Source organism: Prunus avium, chromosome 1, assembly GCF_965620075.1.
Source record: "Prunus avium chromosome 1, drPruAviu1.hap1.1, whole genome shotgun sequence".
Classification (NCBI taxonomy): domain Eukaryota; kingdom Viridiplantae; phylum Streptophyta; class Magnoliopsida; order Rosales; family Rosaceae; genus Prunus; species Prunus avium.
Window position 1 is genome coordinate 41,903,382 of NC_142284.1, and position 22,423 is coordinate 41,925,804.

The window sequence follows — 22,423 nt, forward strand, 5'->3', positions numbered from 1 at the left end:
GATCAGCAATTATTTAAAAGCTGTTAAATATATAGCTTCAACAGGGAAGCACCTTTTGGTCATGCTCCCAGGCAAAAGAAATTGGTCTTTGGTTATCTTCACGTTTCCACTCCATATCACATCCCTACCAGCTGGCCACCTCCAAGGAATCTTATAGTCCTTAGGAGGGCGAACTAGACACCGTTCTCTGTTTCTTGATACTTCACCATGCCAATCAAACTCCTCCCTATCTTTAAACCCCACAAAAAGGTTTGCTGAAACATTGTAACAAGGCACATAATTTTCTTTCTCTGCCACAAAGGCCAAGCTCCCTTTGTTGACTAGCCCCTAGTGCGAGAGACCTCAGCTCCAGATCGCAGCTTGCTCCTTTAGCCTCCTATAATTTGTAAAGATGTCGGGTACTGAAGTAGGAGTTAGAGAGTCAAATATATTTGAAGAGGATGATCCCAACACTGGAATTAGTGCAAGAACACTAATGAGGCACAAGAGCAGCCAATTGAGTGGGGGTCTAGGGCCAAAAATGAGAGAGAGTTTATAGGACCAGGAGCTTCTCATGTCCGAATCATTCAACCCCGACTTAAGAATTCCAAAATAACCCAACTAAATCATCAACTCATTCAGCTTAAATCTCCAACAATAGCGAAAACCATAACCAATCATAACATACAAGCTTCTATATATGTATTTGCACAAGTCCGGTTGATTCCTACAAGCATTGATAGAATGAACTCCACTTCTTCCAAAATAACATCTGCAAATCTTCAGTTTCTGATTGTGCCATCAGAAAAACAAAGGTCAGATCACAACCCAACACAATTCAGTATGAATCAGCAAATTTTGAAACTTGGCATAACCAATTATTGCCAAATTCGGAAAGAAACAGGACTAGGACAACTTGACAAGTGTTCAGCCAAGACCAATCTGCTGCAAAAACCAAAGATCCACCAAATCAATCCATCACAATAATTGTCCCAAAGAAAAAGTCCCCATTTGGTTGCTGAGAAAACTACAAGTGAATCTTACAACAGATTCCACTGACAAGATTCCAAATTCCATTTTCATTTTCCACTCTTCCCAGCAACCAAACAGAGCACGATAAGCCCAGAATAAATGCATCCCTTTCCATTTTTAGATATCAGTGAGCCAAATTCCAGATCCCGAATTTGGAAAACAAAAATTTCAACTCAGATCCAATCAAAAGCAAAAGGAACCCCTACCATCCCATAAATAATCAAAAAGCAATAAATCCAGATTGCTTCGAATTTAATAACAGGAAAAAGAAACTCATCCTCATAACTGACAATTAGGGTTTTGGGAATGCTCCAGGCTCGAACTTACCAATTTCATTGGGCCACTTTCTTTGGCCATCCAAAGACCTCCAACCTCCAACCCAGAAAAAGTCTTCAAATTACCTCTAGCATACCTTCCTCCAACAGGCTTTGCAGCTGCAATGACAGAGCAGCGTGCTTGGAGAGAAATGACAATCCCAGCTCTTGATTTGATATGCTAATACTTTGTTGCTCCATTGCTTCATGAATACTCACCCGATTGCAGATGAAAATGTAAATGCTCAAAGACTCAAAATAAGTTGGAAAGTGGGGAGGGGGGCTGTCAGTTTCATAATTGCAAAATTTACATATATACTAGCATTGTCATAAATATCCTGATCATTCATTTTGTCAAATTCATCAATAAGGCATATTCCCTTGTCAGCAAGAACAAGAGCTCCTCCTTCAAGGTTCCACTCCCTTGTATCAAGATCCTTGTGCACAGCAGCTGTGAAACCCACAGCAGATGCTCCTTTACCAGTAGTATACACAGCTCTCTGCCCAGTCTTTTTAACATACCTTGTGAGACAGAAAATTGATTCACTTTTAACTTATGGCAGCTTTTACTTAATAAACTGATTTTGCCGTGCCAGGATCACCCAGGAGAAGGACATTTATATCCCCTCGGAGTCGGTGTTTTCCCTCGACATTTTTCTCTTGGCCTCCAAACATGGCAAGAGCTATTGCATTCTTTATGTCCTCATGGCCATAGATTGATGGCGCAATGGACTTGATAATCTGTGTTCAAAGAACATATAGGTATTTCATGATAACACAAGAGATACTTAATTGAGAAAGATACAAGGGTTTGGTAGCAACCCTTTCTCCTATTCTTGGGTCTTTAGACAACTTTTTGATCTCTTCTTTATCTCTCCAGCCTTGTTAAGTAGCTTCTTTGCCATTAGATCATAACTCTGCAGATACATAAGATAAAATGTTAACATCACATCAAACTTGAATCCTCTTGAAACTATGAACTTTTGATATTGAAAGATGAAGGAATACAAACAAACAAACATAACAAATATTTTGAACGAAAATAACCAAAAGTGGCTTCATGTAGACTAGTAGTAGGATCTAATGCAAAGTAACCAACCACAGCTACGAAATTCAAAACAAGAACATCTCATGTCCTCATAATCTGATCAAACATTAGAAATAATGAATGATAGCCAACAAACAAGCAAATCCACATGTTTTAAGTAGCAAAGCCAACATAATATGACAGATTAGGCATTGATAACTGATAATGCTAACCAAAATTGAAGCTCCTATTCTACTGAATTATTGATATTCAAAGAGGGATATTATAAACAAACAAACAAATACTTCATCTACTATAAGGGATAATCTAATGCAGAGTAAGCAACCACATGAATCTATCAATTTCAAGACAAAAGAATGTCTATGCGCTCATGACATTACACCCGAGAAATAGTTTGTTATAATCTACAAACAAACAATTTCACATGCTTTAGCAACCAACCACTATATGAAGAAAAAAAGCATGAATTAATAGAAGCGGCCTGAATTAAAAGAATCATTGATTATAATGGACCAATATAATCATACATACATACATACCCATGGTAACGAACGATCCTTGATATTTTGCCTTGACAACTCCTCGTGATGGGCGTCTAGTGCCTATAAGCACACTCAGCACACCTCTGTGGCACTCGCCGCGAACGTACTAGAAACTGCAAAACCCGCGCTCGGTTCCTTTAGTAATACGGCGTCGTTCGCTGAATCTTGCGAATGGTACTGGGCGCCGACTTCCCGTACTAACACTCGTATGAAAAGCATGAATTAAAAAAAAAATTGAATATCAAGATTCAAATAGACAGATCAGCATGCTTTTCCCCCTCTTCTCTTCTGTTATATAAACAAACCCAAACCAAACCCAAGGAAATTCGAGCCTCATTTTCATTTTCAAATCTGCCATTGCCTCTCTCTTTCTCCCTCGTCTCTCTCCTCCTGCAATTATCTCTCTGCTCCTGCAATTAGCTCTTAATCAATGACAATGAAGCTGGTGGTGGCGCCAACTATGGAAGCCGTTCACTTGTACAAACAAATTTTCGGTGCTAGATTGGTTCGCTACAACCAATTCCCGAAGCAAGCTTCCAGTGGTTCTTCTTCCTCTTATCAGCTGTTCGTGTGCGCTGAGGTGGAACTGGGATCAAATACGTTTGTCGTCACAGACTGTGATGATGTACCGCCACCGCTGCCGCTGGCAAAGGTTTGTATCCGCCTTGAGTGCTCGAAGGGACGGATCCATGGAGAAGCAAGGTTGGTCAAGTGACCCCTGCAACCCTGGAATCCGCCATTAGAGTGGAAGAAATTGACCCTCGCAAGGTGTTTAGCATGTTCTCCCTCGACGTCAAAACGACGTCGTTCTACTAAAGCTTTCTTTAAATAAAATAAAATAAAAACCTGGCCAAAACGACGTCGTATTAAGCCAAGTCATTTAAAAAAATAAAAAGGTTTTCCTTCAGCTTTTTCCCCCCACCCCTCAAAGCCCTAGCCGATGATCACACCCCAAAACCCCCCAATTTCTATTATTCTCTCCTCAAACCCTAACCCCAAATTCCCTAGCCGATAATCACACCCCAAAACCGCCCCAATTTATGTTAATGGATGAAAAGGTTCGGAGCCTCATTTATTTGGATTGTGGGCTGGATGTACTTACCCAGGTTTTCATTCTCTTCCCTCTCCATCTCTGATTTTAATCTTTTGGGTCATTATATAAAGGGGTTTTTGGTGTTTCTAGGAGGTGGATATTTGTGATTGTAGCTGGTGTCGCCGCCGCCTATTGGTGTGAAAAAACTCATAATATTCAAGTAATTTTTAAACTCTAAATCCCTAATTGATGATAATGCCTAATATTTTTAATTTGTTGAAATTTTTATAATGATTTATTTGATGAATATTGATGATTTTGTGCGTGGATAATTATTTATTGGATTGGATGAATATTGATGTTTTTGGTTGATTAGTTGTTGAGGGTATTTTTTTGTGTTTTTTGCCAAGGAGGTTTTATTTTGGTTAGTTACTGTTAGTTTGAAAGGGTTTTTTTATAGAAAATTTTTATGGGTCTATTTTGTATAGAATTTTTTTTAACCTTTTAGATATTAACTCCTAGAAGGAAAATTCCTCGATCCGTCTCAAACCTGAAAGCTTTAATGGAGAAGGCTGAGATTAACGGATGCGAAATTGTGGAAAAGATAGCCGAGGAAATGTGCCGTCCCAGCGTGACCGATTCGGTCATATTTGGAAACTCAGCAGCTTGGCTGGTAAGAAATCCGATAAGAAAATCGACCAGTCCTCTCTTGTTAACTTTATTTGTTATTTTTTGAGATATTTTGTATCTTTTTGCATCTGTTTCAGTTTTGTTTTTGTTTAATCCACTTTCTTAATTCCTTTTTAATTTCGTTATTAATTCTTACTTTATAATACGAGTGCACCGTAACTTATTTGTAAGTTTGTTTTATTAATTGTGATAAACATATTATTTCATATTCTTAATTAATTTTTAATTTTTAATTTTATTTTTATAAGCTGCTTTTTTCATTTCGAAACTATTTTAAGTTATTGTTATTTAATCAATCTTTTATTTTATTTTAATTTATCTTTTTGAGAAGGTGTTATATCCGATTGTGGTTTTACGGATAAGGCGAGAATGACGGTGTTGCTTGCTGACGGTGTTATTTTAATTTATCTTTTTGAGAAGGTGGTATATCCATACAAAAACAAATTCATAATTAATTTAAAGAATTGAATAGAAATTATTGTAAGAAACGAACAGATAAATTACTCATAGATAGTTCTTGTTTGTGATGACGAATCTGTTTGATCCAACCTCCACTTCAGCGCACACAAACGAAAGTTGTGGCTCAAATTCGTTGTACCGAATCAACCTAGGACCGAAAAGATCTTCATAGAATTGAACCACCCACATACCACTGGTTGGGGCCACAATTAGTTGTGGGGTCAGGTCTGTGATGGTTACTGAAGCCTCATGCTCGACCTCAACATTCTTGTGGCTTTTCGTACTCGCCTTTTTCTTCTCTTGCTCCTTGTGTTTCTATTCCTCCTCGTTATCCTTCTTCTTCTTCAATGTATGAAGTAAAATATCTCTCACCTTGTAATAATTCAATTGCTTAATAACGTACAAGATATCACCTCCGGCGGCTCCCCCAAAATCTAACATCACATCTGGTGAAGTATGCCAGCTAACGAGCCCCACTATTGTGCCTCGGAAGTTATGGGAACAGCGGACTTCCCATAACTTCCGAGGCACAATAGTGGGGCTCGTTAGCTGGCATACTTCACCAGATGTGATGTTAGATTTTTGGGGAGCCATCGGAGGTGATATCCTATACGTTATTAAGCCATTGGATTATTACAAGGTGAGGGATATTTTACTTCATACATTGAAGAAGGATAACAAAGAGGAACATAAACACCAGGAGAAGGAGGAGAAGAAAAAGGCGAGTACAAAAAACCACAAGAATGTTGAGGTTGAGCATGAGGCTTCAGTAACCATCACAGACCTGACCCCACCGCTGGTGGTGGCCCCAACCAGTGGTATTGGGTGGTTCAATTCTATGAGGATCTTTTCGGTGCTAGGTTGATTCGGTACAACGAATTCGAGCCACAACTTTTGTTTGTGGGCGCTGAAGTGGAGGTTGGATCAAACAGATTTGTCATCACAAACAAGGACTATCAGTGACTAATTTCTCTGTTCGTTTCTTACAATAATTTCTATTCGGTTCTTTAAATTCATTATGAATTCGTTTTTGTACGAATGATCGTTGCCAAAGTGAAGAAGGATGTACCGCCACGTGTTTGTCTCCGACTTGAGGGCTTCAAAGGCCCATAATATGGAATGCAAAATCTTGAAAAACATAGCCCAAGACCCCTGGCGTGCTCGTTGCGAAGATTGAGGACATATTTGGGAACTCTGCAGCTTGGTTGGTAAGAAATCTTCTCCTATGTTTATTTTTATTCTCTCTGTTTCTTTTTCCATCAATTCTTTCTTATATACGCGTTTTCTTTTTCGCTTTGGTTTAATCTACTTAATTCTTTGACAGAAACATCTGCTTGTTAATTCTTTTTTGAATTATATATACCTTTTTAATTAATTTTAAATTTAATGGATTTCTTCTGCATTTGTTACTAATTTTGATAAAGAAAAAAGACTATGGATTTCAATTATTATTAATTTATTTTGAAATGTTGGTTTTGAGTAGGTGGTGTATCAGATGGTGGTTTTGTGGACAAGGAAAGTATGAATGTGTTGATTGCGGAGTTGAAGCATAAACATAAGTGGAACTTTGGCTACCACTTTGAGAGTTTTCCTGGAACGCCAAGGGGCTACCACTCTTGAGTGTTTTCCTGGAACGCCAAGGGTGAAAGCTAAGCTCACGGCTGAAGATGTTTTTAATCACATTCACCAGTCTATGAAGATGTTTTTAATCACTTTCACCAGTCTTCAAATCGACATTCTCATTTTAACCCTATTGTACTTGGTTTGGAAGATATGGTAATTTTTCATTCTGAAGTTGTAATATTATTGACAAGAAAATAGATCATTTAGTCTTATTGATCATATCAGAAAACAAATATTCATCTTTAGTGAATGTTTCTGTTTTTTCATTCTAAAGTTATAATATTATTGACAAGCAAATAGATCATTTAGTCTTATTGATCATATCAGAAAATAAATATTCATCTTTAATGAATGTTTCTGTTTGTTGAATGAATTGATCGATGACAGGTTATAGCCGAAAAGTTGCGTAACAATTTGAATTTCGGAGGCACAATGGTGGGGCTCGGTGGTCCCTACGTTCCATATAATGCGTGGACAAATTTCGACAATGTCGGAGGTGGTATCATGTACAAAAAACCACCTGATTATAGCACGGTTAGATTTATGTTAATTCAAACCCTAAGGAAGGAGAAACTAAGGAGGGAGGAGGAGAAGGAAGAGGCAGTTAAGAAGATGAAGCAAATCAAGGAAGAGGGGGTTAAGAAGAAGCAAATTATGGCACTTAAGATGAAGAAGAAGAAGGAACAAGCACTGAAGAAGAATAATGGAGGAAACTGAGACTTGTTTCTGGTTTCGATATTGGAATTGGGTTTTAATTCCAATACCTTTTGATTGTAAATACGTTTGAAGTCAGTAAAAATCAACAGTTTGATTGCATTGAAGTGGAGATATGCCCAAACCACATGAATGATAATCTTGTCAAACACGAGAAAGAAAGAATGACAGAAACAAACCAATACTATATCACAGTAAATGGTAAAAATAGCCCAACAAAAAAAATTTAATTGTGTTTAAACTTTAAAGTAGAAGAACATCGCACACATCAGATACCCATGAATACAGGAAGATCAACAGAATTTTAATTTGGGCAATTTTTATTGTTACATTAAAATAAGAGAATAACAAATTTGGAAGATATTCCACTAAAGCTAAGGACAAACTCAGGCACTGTATTATGGATCCTATTACAAAATAAAATAAGACACAAACAACATAAGCCCCAAGTCTAAGAACAGGGGAATAATAAGAAATTATACAGGAAAAATAAAAGTAAGGACAAGCATACTTCCACTCTCAGTAACAAACTTCAGTACTAACTGAACTCGCCAGGGGATCTTCACATGCATTATGATTCTGTGCTTCTCACCTCAATCAAGTCTTTATGCCACAGCAGGCATGTCCTTGAGCCACTCATCCAGAGGCTTTCCAATTGAATAAACAATAAACCCAATTTGCCTCAGCTTCTCCGCATCCACGACGTTCCGTCCATCAAACACAAATGCAGGTTTCTGCATCTGATCATAAATTTTCTTGTAATCAAGACTCTTAAATTCGTCCCATTCGGTCAGGATGCAAATCCCATGAGCACCCTTTGTTGCCTCATAAGCATCCCAGACTACACCAACTTGCTTCACAGCAGTGGGGCTCTGAGGTTGAAGATGAATAGGATGGTCCCAATCAAACTTCTTCATAGAAAGATCCCTCTGGATCTGATCCTCACTCACCTGTGGGTCATATATGCTCAATCGGGCCTTGTCCCCCAACAGCCCTTTGCACACGTCAATGGCTGGGGTCTCCCTAGTGTCACCGGTGTCCTTCTTGAAGGCAAATCCCAGAATTGCAATCTTCTTGCCTGATACTGTGTTGAACATTGAGGAAACCACTCGGTTCACAAAGCGGGACTTCTGGTAATCATTGATCTTAATGACCTGTTTCCAGTAATTTGCTACCTCAGGAAGGCCATTGCACTCACAGATGTATACCAAGTTCAAGATGTCCTTCTGGAAGCAAGACCCACCAAAACCAACGCTGGCGTTCAAAAACTTAGGCCCAATTCTTGTGTCCTTGCCAACAGCATGTGCCACTTCAGTGACATTTGCACCAGTTGCCTCACAGAGTGCTGAAATGGCATTAACAGAAGATATCCTCTGTGCCAAGAAGGCGTTGGCAGCAAGCTTTGAAAGCTCAGCAGACCACAGGTTAGAGCAAATAATTCGTTCTTCAGGGACCCAATGGGCATAAACCTCCTTGAGTGCTTGAATTGCCTTTTGACCTGCTGGAGTTTCCCTACCTCCAATGAGGACCCGGTCTGGACTGAAAAGATCTTCGATTGCAGTTCCCTCAGCAAGGAATTCAGGATTGGAAAGAATTTGGAAGTTGATGCCTTTGCTGTTGTGAGTCAGAATCTTTTCAATGGCCTCGGCTGTTTTGACAGGGACTGTTGATTTCTCAACCACAATTTTGTCAGACTTTGATACATCCGCAATCATACGAGCAGCACTCTCCCAATAGGTAAGATCAGCTGCTTTGCCAGCTCCAAGACCCTGGGTTTTGGTAGGTGTGTTTACAGAAACAAAGACAATATCTGCCTCCATAACATGTCTTTCAACATCTGTACTGAAGAATAGGTTCTTTCCCCTGCGCTGCTTCACCACATCATCAAGGCCTGGCTCATATATGGGGAGCTGATCACTATTCCAGGCATTGATCCGTGACACAGAAATGTCAACAACTGCTACTTCAATATCTGGGCACTTGAGTGCAATCACAGCCATAGTAGGTCCACCGACATATCCAGCTCCAATGCAGCAGATCTTCACCATCTTGATCTGTTATTGACAACCTGAATCAATAAAATGGGATAAGCTACAGTATTTTCAAGCACTAAAATGGTAAATCACTGCGTCATTGTCAAATTATTACAGATTTTGAAAGACAAAATGCTTCTGACCAGCTTTTCATTTTTCATACAATAACGAAAATACATACAACCAGCCACAACCTCTGCACTATGACAGAACTAACCAAAACAAAACAAAATGAATTGACAAGCCAAAAAACAAATCTAGGGGAAAGCAGTATGACATCTAAACATATCTATCTAAGAGATAAATTGGTCAGCCAAGGGGAACGAAACAAAAATAAAAGAAAAGGATTAATTGGGAACCAAGGGCATGGTCAGCTAGTTGATTAATACAAAACTAATGAATAAAGGTATCTACTACCGACAACCATATGGTCCCATATGCTTAAAACTATCTCCATTTCAAAGCATAATATTGATTCATACTGCTAAGGTGGCTAGCATGAATTCAATTTTGAGTGGTAACCAAAACAGAGCATCATATCGAAGTGAGAGAGAGAGGCACATGCAAGATCTATAGGTTCACTCGAGAAAATTGCCCTACAATTTCCAGATCCACAGTATTTGAGTGGAAATAAGAGAAATTTATCAAACAGTTGGACGAATGTTTTCAAATGTAAGCTAAATAATCACGTTGTCCACAACCCAAAAGGCAAAAATCATATGATAAGATTCAGGCTCGCAATAAAGAAATTGAGCTCAATCAGATCTACAGCAGACAGTGACAAACTACCAAGATCCATGCATTCCAGCCCACCCCAGAAAACATGACAAGTTCATAACACAAGTAAATGAGCAGTCTTCCAAAGTAGACTGAATAACACACCACCATATACAAAACCCAACTTGAAAATATGAAAGCCATTATCAAAGATCCAAAAATTAAGCATTAAAAAAAACCCAATTGAGCAAATTACAAAGCTCAATTGCCCAAATGAATAATGAAGCACCAATGAGAAGAAAACAGAGGAATTACCTCAGTCAATGTGAGGTCTGTGTCGCTGTGTTTGAAGAAACTGAGAGAGATCTGACGCAGAAGAAGAGGGAGAAAGAATAGGAGCTTTGTTTTTCTTCTTCTTCCTCTGATGACCGAGAATGTAGAAGATCCATGGCCCTATATATACGCCAAACACCAACACCGGCAAATTATGACCCATGTAGCATTTTAAGATCCAACAACCGGGATCTGCGTGACCCGAAAACAGTAAACTTTACCCCCCTAATAATCCACGTTTTTTCAACACGTTTCATTCACCTACACACGTCATCATCATTCGTTAAACTTTTTAAAAGAGAAATTGGCAGTAAACTGTAATTTATATTATATATACATTTTTTGACTACTTATCTTATAATATGGATGAATTAGTAGTACCACGTGACAAAGATCACAATCCGTTACTTGCATTTTCAGAAATTTGTTAATCAATTACACGAAGCCACATGAATAGTATATGAGTGAATTAGTACTACCACATAATAGACGTTACAATTAGTTATTTGTATTTTCAGAAAGAAAAATGCTAGGTTTACTATATTCTCATACCACATTGTGTACCACTTTTTTACTCTAAAAGAAACGGGTTCCATTGTATTAATGAGCTCCACCTCTATTATAGAGACGGTATATAATGTGATGTAAAAATGTTGTAAGCCTAACGTTGCACTTTTAGAAATTTGTTAATCATTTGCATGTACCATGTAGTAACATAGACCTCATCTCTACTTGTGACTCCGCCTCTAGTATACACACTGTAATTGTAATTTTGGAAGTCTCGAACGGGATGAAGACGGCTAACCCTAAAATGAAACAAAAGCCATAATTTATTTGTTGTATTAAAAGTTAATGAGGAGAAGTATATATGAAGCCACAACAGAAAATAAATTATGGCAATTCTCATTGAATATGAAAACTTAAAAGGGGAAAGTGAACCTTTCGGGTAGGACCAGAAGAACAAATAGATCGAGTAAAATGGAAGGCATATAATGCAAACGCTACATATGGGATGTAGCAGCAACATGGCACTGGTAGGTAGAGATCCGAATAGGGAGGAAATTATGTGCTGAATTATTTATGTAAAAATTATAAAAATTAATTTTAAAAAGATGGATTGGAGGGTTATTTTAATGTAGACGTGCAGGTCACTTTGAGTTAAGTATGTGTGAATGAAGAGAGTGACAGAGAAGAGGAGGAGGAGAAACTGTGCTAAAATATGATTATGATTCCAACAGTCTGTATTTTTTGTATTTTTTTTTGCTTGGAAATTTGGAGTAATTACTACGACAAATAGTCATTTAATTAAATGATTTTTAATAGAATTAGGCAACTAACCATATATTTTTTTCAAGCCAATATGAAGAACAATAGAATAGAATTGACCGCCATAATGTCTTGTTGTAATGACAACGACGTCAACGGCGTTAAATGAATATAATTTACCAATGTGTTGGATGTCGGTGAGAAGCAAATAAGCACCAAGGATTATGGAATACAAGGGTCTTTCTTCTTTTATCGGAAGATCACAATTTTAACGTGTGTACATGAATGAAATGTTATAAGAAATGCATACAAATGCATATAAAACTGTGATTAGCTCGAACGTTGTCAATGTCTTCATGGTTAGGCCAATTGGCACGTTCTAGAGATTAAAATTTGGAGTCGGCTTTGATTTTTGTCAACTTTAAGAATTGAATTCTATAGCGGTAGAAATTTGTCTCCAAAAGCACACAACTTTGTCATTTCCAGTGGCTGCTAGAGATGGTGGAGTGCTGTTGTCTGAAAATGTTGCACCAGCTGCTAGCTGACTGGCAATTCAGTCAAACCTTAAATTGAGGGCAAACAACTGTGATAGCTGAATTCAACCATTCAATTATCTATCTCCTGTTCTTTAGTCTTTGCTGCCATCAAACTTTTCCTCTAATGGTGGAATTTGTATGCAGATTGGTGCTTGCAATCTCTAATGTTTCTTTTCATAGAAGCATGTGTGTGACTCTAAATAAAGTTTCTCCATAAGCTACGATCTCAAATCAATAAATTCAAATGCCATAATTCATGGATTAATTAAAGATAATTAATTAGTCCTTGACTGAAGCTAGCAGATTTGTTAGATAGTCGTCGTGGTATTTAATCCTTTTCTCATACTTCATTCAGAGTACATCCTCAAGGGAAATGAATTGATTATTTGGATCATCCATGCCTGTCAAAATAATGAAAAGAAGAAGATTATCTCATGATTTTTCTTATGTAGCATTGACAAACAACTATTTGGCTTTCAAAAGATTACCATTTTCAGTGATAAAGACTGGAGGGTTGCTATACTTTTGCTTGATGTAGTTCATTAATTTTCTCATCCCCTGAGGCACTATGTACAACCAAAAAGAATTGGCCTGCAATTTACATGAGCAGTAATGTAGTATCAAATAAGAAAGATGGAAGTAAAACAGCAGTGCATTAATTCATGAGAGTTAGGAGCATTATATTTATCTGTTCTATTCTATCAGATGTCTTGAAATAAAGCTGGAAAAAGAAAAATACATGATCTCCAATAGGTCTCCCGTCTTTAGTGAATGTTGAAACAAGACAAAGATCATCTTCAGTTAGCAACCAACAGTTAAACTATAACAAATTGTAACTTGACTTCCCTATCTCTAAGTTGGTGATTGCAGAAATTTTTTATATAACTGGAACACATGACAGTTAAATCAAGAGAAATATGCAGTGTGCTCAACGGTGTCATCGTCTGAAAGGTAGTCATCTCCACTTACACCAGCAGCAGCATTGCTTCTGGTATAGTAGGTAGTGTACTGGTTAATGCCCACAAAATCCAATGATCCCTTAATCAGAGTAGCCTCAGATTTGTTAAAGGTTGGCAGCCGGCTTCCAACTTTACTTTTCTTAGAGCTTGGATAATCTCCATTAAACGAAGGGTCAAGATACTTTCAATTACAACAAAGTGATCACACCAATTATAGTTCCTTCTAAAACATAACTTCGGAAGTAATGAAAGCAGGTAGCTAGCTTACAGGTCACAATTTCAACTTTGGAGTAGAAAAAGGGTTAAGGTGTGTGTATCCTGGTCAAAAAGTATGTCTTATTCCTTCTGTAACAAGAAATACTACTAAGAAAAAAATAGATGATCTTTTGAATAAATAAATAAAGCCCCACAAGCGTTTTATGGTTACCAGCCAAGCTGAAAATCTTGGGCTCCTCGAGCTGCTTCAATGTCTTCTGTGGAGTTTGTTTCTGGTTCATACCACATAACATCAAATGAGGCCCCAACTGATCCATTCTGTTTTGACTGCAAAGGGACCAAGTAGCGTCAGTAAACAAACTGTGACTGGAATGGCTCAATAACCCCTCTTCCTTGTTCCCAGTTCTGGTTTAGTTGAAGAAAATGAGGCGGTGTTTGATGTTCCTTCATTCCATCTTAACGTATACTTTCTCCTGTAAATATCAGCCGCAGTTGTGTGAGAAAGGATGATATGGTGAGCAACTATGTAAGGCTCAGTTGAAGAATTCCCAGCCTTACAGGAAAGCCTACTGGAGCACCTTCCTGGTGCATGGACACCTAAATCATATGCTTGTGTAGCAACTGTATGTGGCTCGTTGAATGTGATCCAGTGCTTCACCTGTCACCGAAATTCTGAAAACACATCTCTACGTATGTTGCATGGTCCTGTCTGTAATTGACTGAGGTCACATGAAAAATGAATCACTTGAATAAATTTATAAAAAAAATCAGAAACCAAACTTATGGAAAATAGAGGTACAAAATTGTGAACATTGCTTACATGATCTGAGGGTTGAGAAACCCATTGTATCTGTCTTGCAGGGCTTGAGGAAGGTCCCAATGATAGAGGGTCACATATGGTTCAATACCTGCACATGCAAAATCTTGTGGTTTAAGGATGGAAAAAAAGGAAGAAAAGTTTATGCAGTCTGAAATCAACTGCATATTTTTGTTTGAAATCAATTGCCTAATTGCTTAGATGGCAGACCTTTGGATAGCAATGCATCGATAAACCTCACAGTCTCGAATACGATAAAAATTTAAAATCTGGTGTGTGACACAAACAGTAACTTTTAGAACTGCTAGAGATTACTGGGGAAAATCCGAGTCCAGGATATTGAAAACCTATAAGCATCCATTCCCATGTCCTTCATAAGTTGTACATCTTCCTGCTTTGCAAATAATTTAGCATTTGTTAATACCCTTGATCAAAATGTCATCATTATGTCTCTTAACAAAAGAATTATGAGAATATATGGTTTGAGTAGGCTTGCATTATAATGGTGACACTGATCCACAGAAATGTCTGCATTACGGAAATCAAGTATTTTTCCTACGGCAGAATGCAAGGATTAGGGGTCACAATAATATTCACTGCATGAGAAACTCAATAATTTAAATATACTGAACCCTTCTAAGTTTCTGGTAAATTAATTACAACATGAATATAAAAAAGACAACAATATTTCTAATTGTATGTGAAAAAGTGCCCCAGATAGAAGACCCCCTTCCAAAATAATAAATTATTATTTTAAATTAATAATAAGAAATAATAGTAATTTATAGTTGTACATAGTGATGAATGATGAAGCATGTGTTTGGTTAGGCACATCATGCATGACAAATCATCAAACTCAAAGTATCACATGCAATGCAAGCCCAGAAATAATCCAACCATGAACAGAAATGACAAATATGAATTAATTAATTACTGATATATAACAGGGAAAATAAGTAACATTTGTATCCACGTGAAATTAAATAGTAGTTCATTAACTTTTACTCTTAAAAAGACAGATAAAAAGAGTCATTAGACCAACTTGGAAAGCAGAAGAGGCAGTCCCGAACACAAAAAAAATTCCTTGGAAAGCTAGCCCTGTTTATTATCTGTGACAAACTGCATTTTGGGAACCCAACAACCAATACAAAAGCTATGACCAAACCAATGCCTGCCTGTTTTCCACACCATAACTACTTTCTTCTCAATGGGAACTTGTGGCCGAAAAAAGAAAAAAAGAAACTTGTCAATCGGTTGGTTTATATAAAGACAGAGAAAGAAAGAGGTCAGCTTTCTAATCGAGTACTGAGACTGGGAATTAATGAAAAAGATGGGATGAATAGAAACACAGAGAGAGAGAGAGAGAGAGAGAGAGAGACCGAAACAAGTGCCAAGTGTTTTTTGTTTGGTGGCGAGACAATGTGAAATGGGTAGTTAAGACCAAAAGTGGGGCTCTCTATATATAGGCCTGGTGGTTAGCTCCACAGAGAGAGAGAGAGCGGTTTTATTGTCAATGATATATCAATGAGAAATGAGATTTGAGGTTGATTGTTTTTAAAGGGTTTTTGGTTTCCTCTTGGTCCTTGCCGTTGCTTTTATCAATGAATCATCCAGGAACGGGAACGGATTGCTTTACGTACCAGCTTTTCTGTGTTATGCAATGTATATTGTGTGCTTTAGTCACCTTTTTTGCTGTTTCCTATTTCAAGGATTATGATTCCTCAAAGCCTAATACTTACGGCTGGACTGTAAATATAATAAGCAAAGACACTAAATAGCTGCCTTATAATTTGAAGGCAAACAGTTTTGATAGCTTGAACAGATAACATATAGCTGAATTCAACCATTCCATTATCACTTAATCTTTTCTGCTATCAAACAAATATTAATGGTGGAATTTGGAGCAGATTGATGTCATCTCTCGTAGAGTAATACACCAATCTGTTTCTTCAAACATTAAAGCAGAGTGAGTAAAATATCAGTAACTCTTAAAAAGCTTGTGATTTTGAACCAAGTTTCTCTTTTGATAGAATCATAATGTTGCTTTTATTCCAAGTATCTGTACACAATCTATGATGTCAATCAATGCATTAAAAACACTGTTTGTGATGGCTTGCTCGATCCCGGAAGAACATGAAGGGCAACAATCCTTGTGTATTTGATGAGTTGTGGACCTTGTGGTGTAAAATGTAATTGCAGAAATTCGGCACGTAGCATCAATGTTCATCACCTAACTTAAGTAGAAGTCAAGAAGTTCGTGAACCACTGAACAGAGTCCTTGGGGTATCTCTTGAGCTTGTCCTTATAATCAACAAAGTAGAGGCCAAATCTAGAAGAGAATCCAGCAGCCCACTCCCAATTATCCAGCAGAGACCATGCAAAATAACCTTTCACATTGCAGCCATCTTCTCTGTATTTAACCAAAACAGAACAATATATATCAGCTTTTAGACCTCAAACTTAATTCATGGATTAAGTAAAGATGGTTAAGTTAATACTTGATTGAAGCAAGCAAATTTGTTAGATAGCCATGGTGGTATTTGATCCTTTTCGCATCCTTTAGAGCATCCTTAAGGGAAATGAATGGGCTATTTGGGTCATCCATGCCTGTAAAAATAATGAATAAGAAGAAGATTAGCTCATGAAAATGAACTCCTTTTTGTTTTCCCTCCCTTCTATTTGGCTCTAAAAAGATTACCATTTTCAGTGATAATGACTGGAGGGTTGCCATACTTGTGCTTGATGTAGTTCATTAATTTTCTCATCCCCTCAGGCACTATGTATAACCATATAGAATTCGCCTGCAATTTTACATGAGCCAAATAATGTAGGATTAGGTAAAAAAAAGATAAGAACAGTGCAGTAATTTATGAGCGTTTAAGCCTCATCTTTTATCTGATCTATCAGATTTCATCAAGTCCAGAAATGATGGTGGAAAAAGAAAAAATAAACATAATTGCATATGTAACTATACAACATACCCTATCGCCAATAGGTTTCCCGTTTTTGAATGCTGAAAACAAGAGGAAAAAAGAAGGTATCTTCAGCTAGCAACAGACAGTTGAATAATAGCAAGTTACAAAACTTCAACAAATTGGAATTTGACTTCCCTATCTCTACATTGATGATTCCAATAACTTATCAAATAGCTGGAAACATAAAGCAGTTCAATTAAGAGAAATGTTTAACTTGGTTCAATGCGAACTTACGAAGGGTAATAGCACCCGAATCTGCAAGGCTGTCATTGAGCAGACCTCCAATGAAATCAGTAGTATCGTTTCTAGCATAGAAGGTAGTGTAATGATTAATTCCCACAAAATCCAATGACCCCTTAAGTAGAGCAGCCTCAGATTTGGAAAAGGTTGGCAGCCGGCTTCCAACTCTACTTCTCATAGAACTTGGATAATCCCCAAAAATAAACGGCTCAAGAAACCTGCGATTTGAACAAAGTGATTACACAAACTTTAGGACATTTCCTTCTAAAATATAACTTAGGAAGTAATGAAAACAAATGTAAGCTTACCAGCCAAGCTGAAAATCTTGGGCTCTTTTGGCTGCTTCAACGTCTGCTGTGGAGTTTGTTTCTGGTTCATACCAGATAACATCAAATGATGCTCCAACTGATCCATGCTGTTTTGACTGCAAAAGAACCAAGTAGTATCAGCAACCAACTTCTGTTTGTTCAAGAGAATGAGGTGCTTTCTTACCTTATACTTTCTCCTGTAAATATCAGCCACAGTTGCATGAGAAAGGATGACATTGTGGCCAACTATGTAAGGCTCAGTGGCAGAGTTTCCAGCCCTGCAGAAAAGGTGAAGCAGGATAGAGCACCTTCCCGGTGCCTGGAGGCCTACATCATATCCTTGTATAGCAAATGTGTGCGGCTCATTGAATGTGATCCAGTGCTTCACCCTGTCACCGAATTTTTGGAAGCATGTGTCTGCGTACGTTGCAAAGTCCTTTCTGCAATTGAGTAAGGGTCATATATATGTATCACTTGAATCGAAAGTTATCGGTAATCAAACTTGCAAAAATTAGAGGTACAAAATTGTGAACATTGTCTACATGATCTGAGGGTTGAGCCATCCATTATATTTGTCTTCCAAGGCTTGAGGAAGGTCCCAGTGATAGAGGGTCACATATGGTTCAATTCCTGGACATGAACAAATGCATTGAATTACATATCAGTCAGCCTGATGGCTTGATGCTTGCCTATACATGAAACTTTGGAGAATGATGAAAATGTAAAAGGTACCTTTGGCTAGCAAAGAATTGATGACATTATTGTAGTGATCAACACCTGCCTGATTGATTTGCCCAGTTCCATCTGATATATGAAAAGCTCACCTCACAGTTAAAATTTTTGAATCTTGTATGCGAGAAGAAAAAAAAGCATGAACTTTTAGAAGAACTGATAGAGCTTACTGGGGAAAATCCGGGACCAGGATATCGAAAACCTATAAGCATCCATTCCCATGTCCTTCATAAGTTGTACATCTCCCTGTTTGCAGATAATTCAACATTTGCAAAATAGAAACCACAAATTAAAGACATCATTATGTCTCTTGACCAAAAAATAATTATAATAATAAAGATCATAGTTTGAATAGGTGCTTAATTACATTGTAAAGCTGATACTGATCCACAGCAACATCTGCGTTACTGAAGTCAGATATTTTACCTACGCGGCAACATGATGCAAGAGAAGATGAGAGGGACCGTAAGTTGATAACAATTGTGATTCATCAAAAATATTTATATATAAAAAAAAACAATAAAATATGAAATTATTACCAAAAGTATGTGAAAAGATGTCCCAGGTGGAAGGCCCCCTTCCGTCCACTTTTACTGCACCTTCATACTGACAAAAAATCACAAGAAAACGTAAATCGTTTTTATTCTTATTAATCATTTTTGTTTTCATACTAATCCTCAAGTAGTTTTTGTATCATATTAAAAATAAATCAATAATATTTGGTACATAACTTGTTATGGTTGATGAACCCCTCCACCTTTTAAGGATTGTTGTGATGAATATGGCAACCATGCCATGCATCATGTGTTTGTTTCGGTACATGTGCATCATGCATGATGCATCATTTCATGCATTCGAAACAACCCACTAAAACTTCGAAACCCAAAAACTAGAAAAACATGGAAAAAGCACACGGTTTTGCTGCAATTATGAAATCGAGAATGAGGCCCTTATCCGTCGTTTCGCATGTGAGTTCTTTTGCTCTTTAAGTGGGTTTGTCAAGAAAAAACACGAAAGTCGGTGAGTTTGTCAAGTAAAAACTCAAAAAACCGAAAACATCCCTTTATTTTTGTTTTGTTCTCTTTTATTTTATTTTATATGTAAATGGAGGTAAACTATCACTTCTCATTACTCATGAGTCATAACTAACAAACAATTCAATTTATAGTCAAAATTATATGGGAATGGGTTTCTCACTCACACTATCTAGGTGTTATTAAGGTTCGAATTTGATATCACTAGTTTGCAAGTCAATATCATTTTCTACTGTGCTAAACCTCATTGAGTCAACTAATATATTTTAATTATAATAGTGAATAAGACATATTAAGGAAGAACATATTTGAAGAAAATATATCTTCATAATTAATCACTTTCATTTTAATTAACTACGAAATTTACAATATTACTTTACAATATATTTAAGTAATTTATAGTTCAAACCTTTTGAACTAATATGATTAACAAGCTACCAAGCATTTTTTATTTTCTTTTGACAATATATATATATATATATATATATTTATTTATTTTTTTTGTGTTTGAGTTTGGTATACAGGAATAACTAGTAAAGAAAACTGTCCACTGAATTCGGCTTGCAAATATCCATTCAACTCGGATGCAGAATAACAAAATGAGAAAAAGAAAGAAAAAGAAAATCTAAGCATTTCCATTCTGAAATTAGAATTCATTGGTCTTTTGGGTTTCCAAGAACACAATTACATCAACTTGACATTCTATCTTCACGTGAACGAGCAGTGACCTTACAGTTTGAGTTAAGTCTACGAAGAAACAGCAATACGCACAGCAAGAAAACATCAACCTCAAACTCAACCATGCAAGCCAAGAAATCCAACAGCTAAAATCAAATTTCTGATAACTGGGATGGGAATTAAGTTGTAGTTTTAATTTTGAAAAAAAGAGAGAGGATAAAATAGTCATGAAAGATAAAAGACGAAACCTGGAAAGCAGAAGATGCGGTACCGAAAACAAAACCTTTGGGAAAGCTCCCCCTGTTGATATCTTCTGAGGATTCTGACAAAGTACATGTTGGGAAGAACCCAATAACCAATACAACTGCAGCTGCTATTCCCAAAACCAAACCAATGACTCCTCTCCTTTCCCACTCCATAACTACTTCTCCTCCTCAAATGGTGGCAGAAAGACTAAAGAAGAAAGAGATTAGCTTCTTCTAATCCCTACTTAAATTCTTAATTAGAACGAGCGATAATATAGAAGAAAAAAGGGAGCTTTTTATGCATGAAACAATTCCTCCAATTTGTTGAGATAGTGAGAGATGGGAAGAGTCATATATATATATATAGAGAGAGAGAGAGAGAGAGAGAGAGAAGAGACTAGATTTGTAGTGAGACAATGTGAAATGGGCAGCAATTGTTGAGTTGAGATATAGAGAAGGGCATATAAAAAGTGGTGGTGGTGGTCAGGGCCAAAAGTGGTGATCTGTATTGGCTCCAGACATAGGGGGAGAGAGAAAGAGTGTGGTTTTAATGGGGAGTGGTGGCAAACAAATATAAAGTCCTGGGTTCACACGTTTTCATACCAGAAGAATAAGCAAAAGCATAAATGGGGGATCATCACATATTCATAATTTTCATATGAGATTTGAGATTTTGATTGCTTTTCTGAATTCTATATATTTCTTTTTTTGGTTCTTAGTTGAATGTGACTGACCTCGTCGGATTGCTCATTGCCATTGCTTTTATCAATCATCCTGGAAAGGGATGGATGATGGATTGCTTTGCTTTCCAGCCTTGTTTTGGAATGTATATAATTATATTAATTAATTAATTGTCTGCTCTCTAATCACGCCTTTTCCTTTGTTTTATTCATTCTCCACTATAACAATAAATTATGGCACCTTTAGAGCATTCACATTCAGGGGTGTAAAGCCACTTTTACATCCCTTTACATCTCCGGGGGGTGTAAATATGTTTTTTGCTCCAGTGGGGGGTGTAAATTCGGGGGTGTAGCCGTGGGTCCCAGCCTTTTATGTTGACTTTTCTTCATTTTTCTTCTCTTTTCTCGGGTGGGTCCCGCCTGCAAGAGATGTAAAAATGGATGTAAATATACATTTTATTTTACATCCTCATGGTAGTGATGTATATTTACATCCATTTACATCTCACCATTGGAGACCATTCCGGTGACTCGGGGTGTATATTTAACATACACCCCCATATACACCCCCCCACTGTGGATGCTCTTAATTCTTCTTGAAGGAAGTTGAGGTTCCGCCCCAAAACCAATTGGCAATGGGGGGAGTAGCCCAACTCCTTATAAACCCAGGCTAGGTCCCTTAACATTTCAATGTGGGACAAACACTCTCAACACGCCCCTGTACGTGTGGCGAATTTTCAAGCTTAACACATGAACAACACATATTGGGTGACGTGGGAACACGTGTGGCCGTTGGGCCCAACACGTGAAGCCTTGCTCTGATACCATGAAGGAAGTTGAGGTTCCACCCCAAAACCAATTGGCTATGGGGGGGAGTAGCCCAACTCCTTATAAACCCAGGTTAGGTCCCTTAACATTTCAATGTGGGACAAACACTCTCAACACTTCTATCCCCAGGGGAACATATATATATTGACATATACGTAGAGTTTCAATTGAGGGATCTTTCAGACGTTTTCCTCACCCGATCTCTGTCGCATAGCGTGAATAATGCACTTGATAGGCAAATAAATCACAAAGGACTGTAAAATATAATAATAATATATATTCAGCTTCAGTAAATATAAAACAACCAACCATGAGATGTAGTGTGGTGGTAGCTCACCTCATTTCTTAACCATGAGGTTGGGGGTTCGATCCCCGCCCATGGGAATGGAGCG

At 37.4% G+C, this 22,423-nt stretch overlaps 2 protein-coding genes, 2 long non-coding RNA genes and 1 pseudogene across 6 annotated transcripts; 2 read left to right on the forward strand and 3 right to left on the reverse strand.

Moving 5' to 3' along the window:
* Positions 1 to 3,821: 3,821 nt before the first annotated feature.
* Positions 3,822 to 5,537, forward strand: LOC148297843 (uncharacterized). 2 transcript variants are annotated; one of them, XR_015837124.1, is made up of 4 exons: positions 3,822 to 4,021; positions 4,099 to 4,168; positions 4,471 to 4,621; positions 4,970 to 5,537. It is a non-coding gene; the product is annotated as an uncharacterized LOC148297843 (long non-coding RNA). The 2 variants fall into 2 exon arrangements; XR_015837126.1 differs by having other exon boundaries at positions 3,823 to 4,021; positions 5,059 to 5,533.
* A 122-nt stretch (positions 5,538 to 5,659) lies between these two features.
* Positions 5,660 to 7,541, forward strand: LOC148297844 (uncharacterized). Its single transcript, XR_015828809.1, has 3 exons — positions 5,660 to 6,305; positions 6,581 to 6,873; positions 7,108 to 7,541. It is a non-coding gene; the product is annotated as an uncharacterized LOC148297844 (long non-coding RNA).
* Positions 7,542 to 7,717: 176 nt separating this feature from the next.
* UGD1 (UDP-glucose dehydrogenase 1) lies at positions 7,718 to 10,658 on the reverse strand. The gene is made up of 2 exons (XM_021951687.2): positions 10,500 to 10,658; positions 7,718 to 9,502 (listed from the first exon to the last, which is right to left on the reverse strand). The coding sequence occupies exon 2, from the start codon at positions 9,480 to 9,482 to the stop codon at positions 8,040 to 8,042; it is 1,443 nt and encodes a 480-aa protein (XP_021807379.1). The 5' UTR covers positions 9,483 to 9,502; positions 10,500 to 10,658; the 3' UTR covers positions 7,718 to 8,039.
* Positions 10,659 to 12,187: 1,529 nt separating this feature from the next.
* LOC110751341 (beta-glucosidase 40-like) lies at positions 12,188 to 16,163 on the reverse strand (annotated as a pseudogene). The gene is made up of 13 exons (XR_015833715.1): positions 16,114 to 16,163; positions 15,356 to 15,430; positions 15,006 to 15,071; positions 14,808 to 14,869; positions 14,605 to 14,702; positions 14,522 to 14,547; positions 14,315 to 14,402; positions 13,957 to 14,203; positions 13,693 to 13,823; positions 13,255 to 13,459; positions 13,059 to 13,105; positions 12,808 to 12,910; positions 12,188 to 12,720 (listed from the first exon to the last, which is right to left on the reverse strand). The product of XR_015833715.1 is annotated as a beta-glucosidase 40-like (transcript).
* Positions 16,164 to 16,326: 163 nt separating this feature from the next.
* Positions 16,327 to 21,190, reverse strand: LOC110751254 (beta-glucosidase 40). Its single transcript, XM_021951686.2, has 13 exons — positions 20,527 to 21,190; positions 19,106 to 19,172; positions 18,934 to 18,992; positions 18,737 to 18,812; positions 18,567 to 18,638; positions 18,377 to 18,464; positions 18,019 to 18,274; positions 17,835 to 17,950; positions 17,521 to 17,744; positions 17,293 to 17,324; positions 17,010 to 17,112; positions 16,810 to 16,918; positions 16,327 to 16,721 (listed from the first exon to the last, which is right to left on the reverse strand). The coding sequence occupies exons 1-13, from the start codon at positions 20,695 to 20,697 to the stop codon at positions 16,547 to 16,549; spliced, it is 1,548 nt and encodes a 515-aa protein (XP_021807378.1). The 5' UTR covers positions 20,698 to 21,190; the 3' UTR covers positions 16,327 to 16,546.
* Between the last annotated feature and the right edge of the window lie 1,233 nt (positions 21,191 to 22,423).

Bases quoted from the DNA above. Each gene is read 5' to 3' on its own strand.
- UGD1 (XM_021951687.2), bottom strand. From the start codon at position 9,482: ATGGTGAAGATCTGCTGCATTGGAGCTGGATATGTCGGTGGACCTACT.
- LOC110751254 (XM_021951686.2), bottom strand. From the start codon at position 20,697: ATGGAGTGGGAAAGGAGAGGAGTCATTGGTTTGGTTTTGGGAATAGCA. The intron at 19,173-20,526 runs GTTTCGTCTTTT...ATTTTTTGTCAG, and splicing joins CCGCATCTTCTGCTTTCCAG to TATGAAGGTGCAGTAAAAGT. The intron at 18,639-18,736 runs GTAAGCTCTATC...TTCATATATCAG, and splicing joins CTGGTCCCGGATTTTCCCCA to ATGGAACTGGGCAAATCAAT.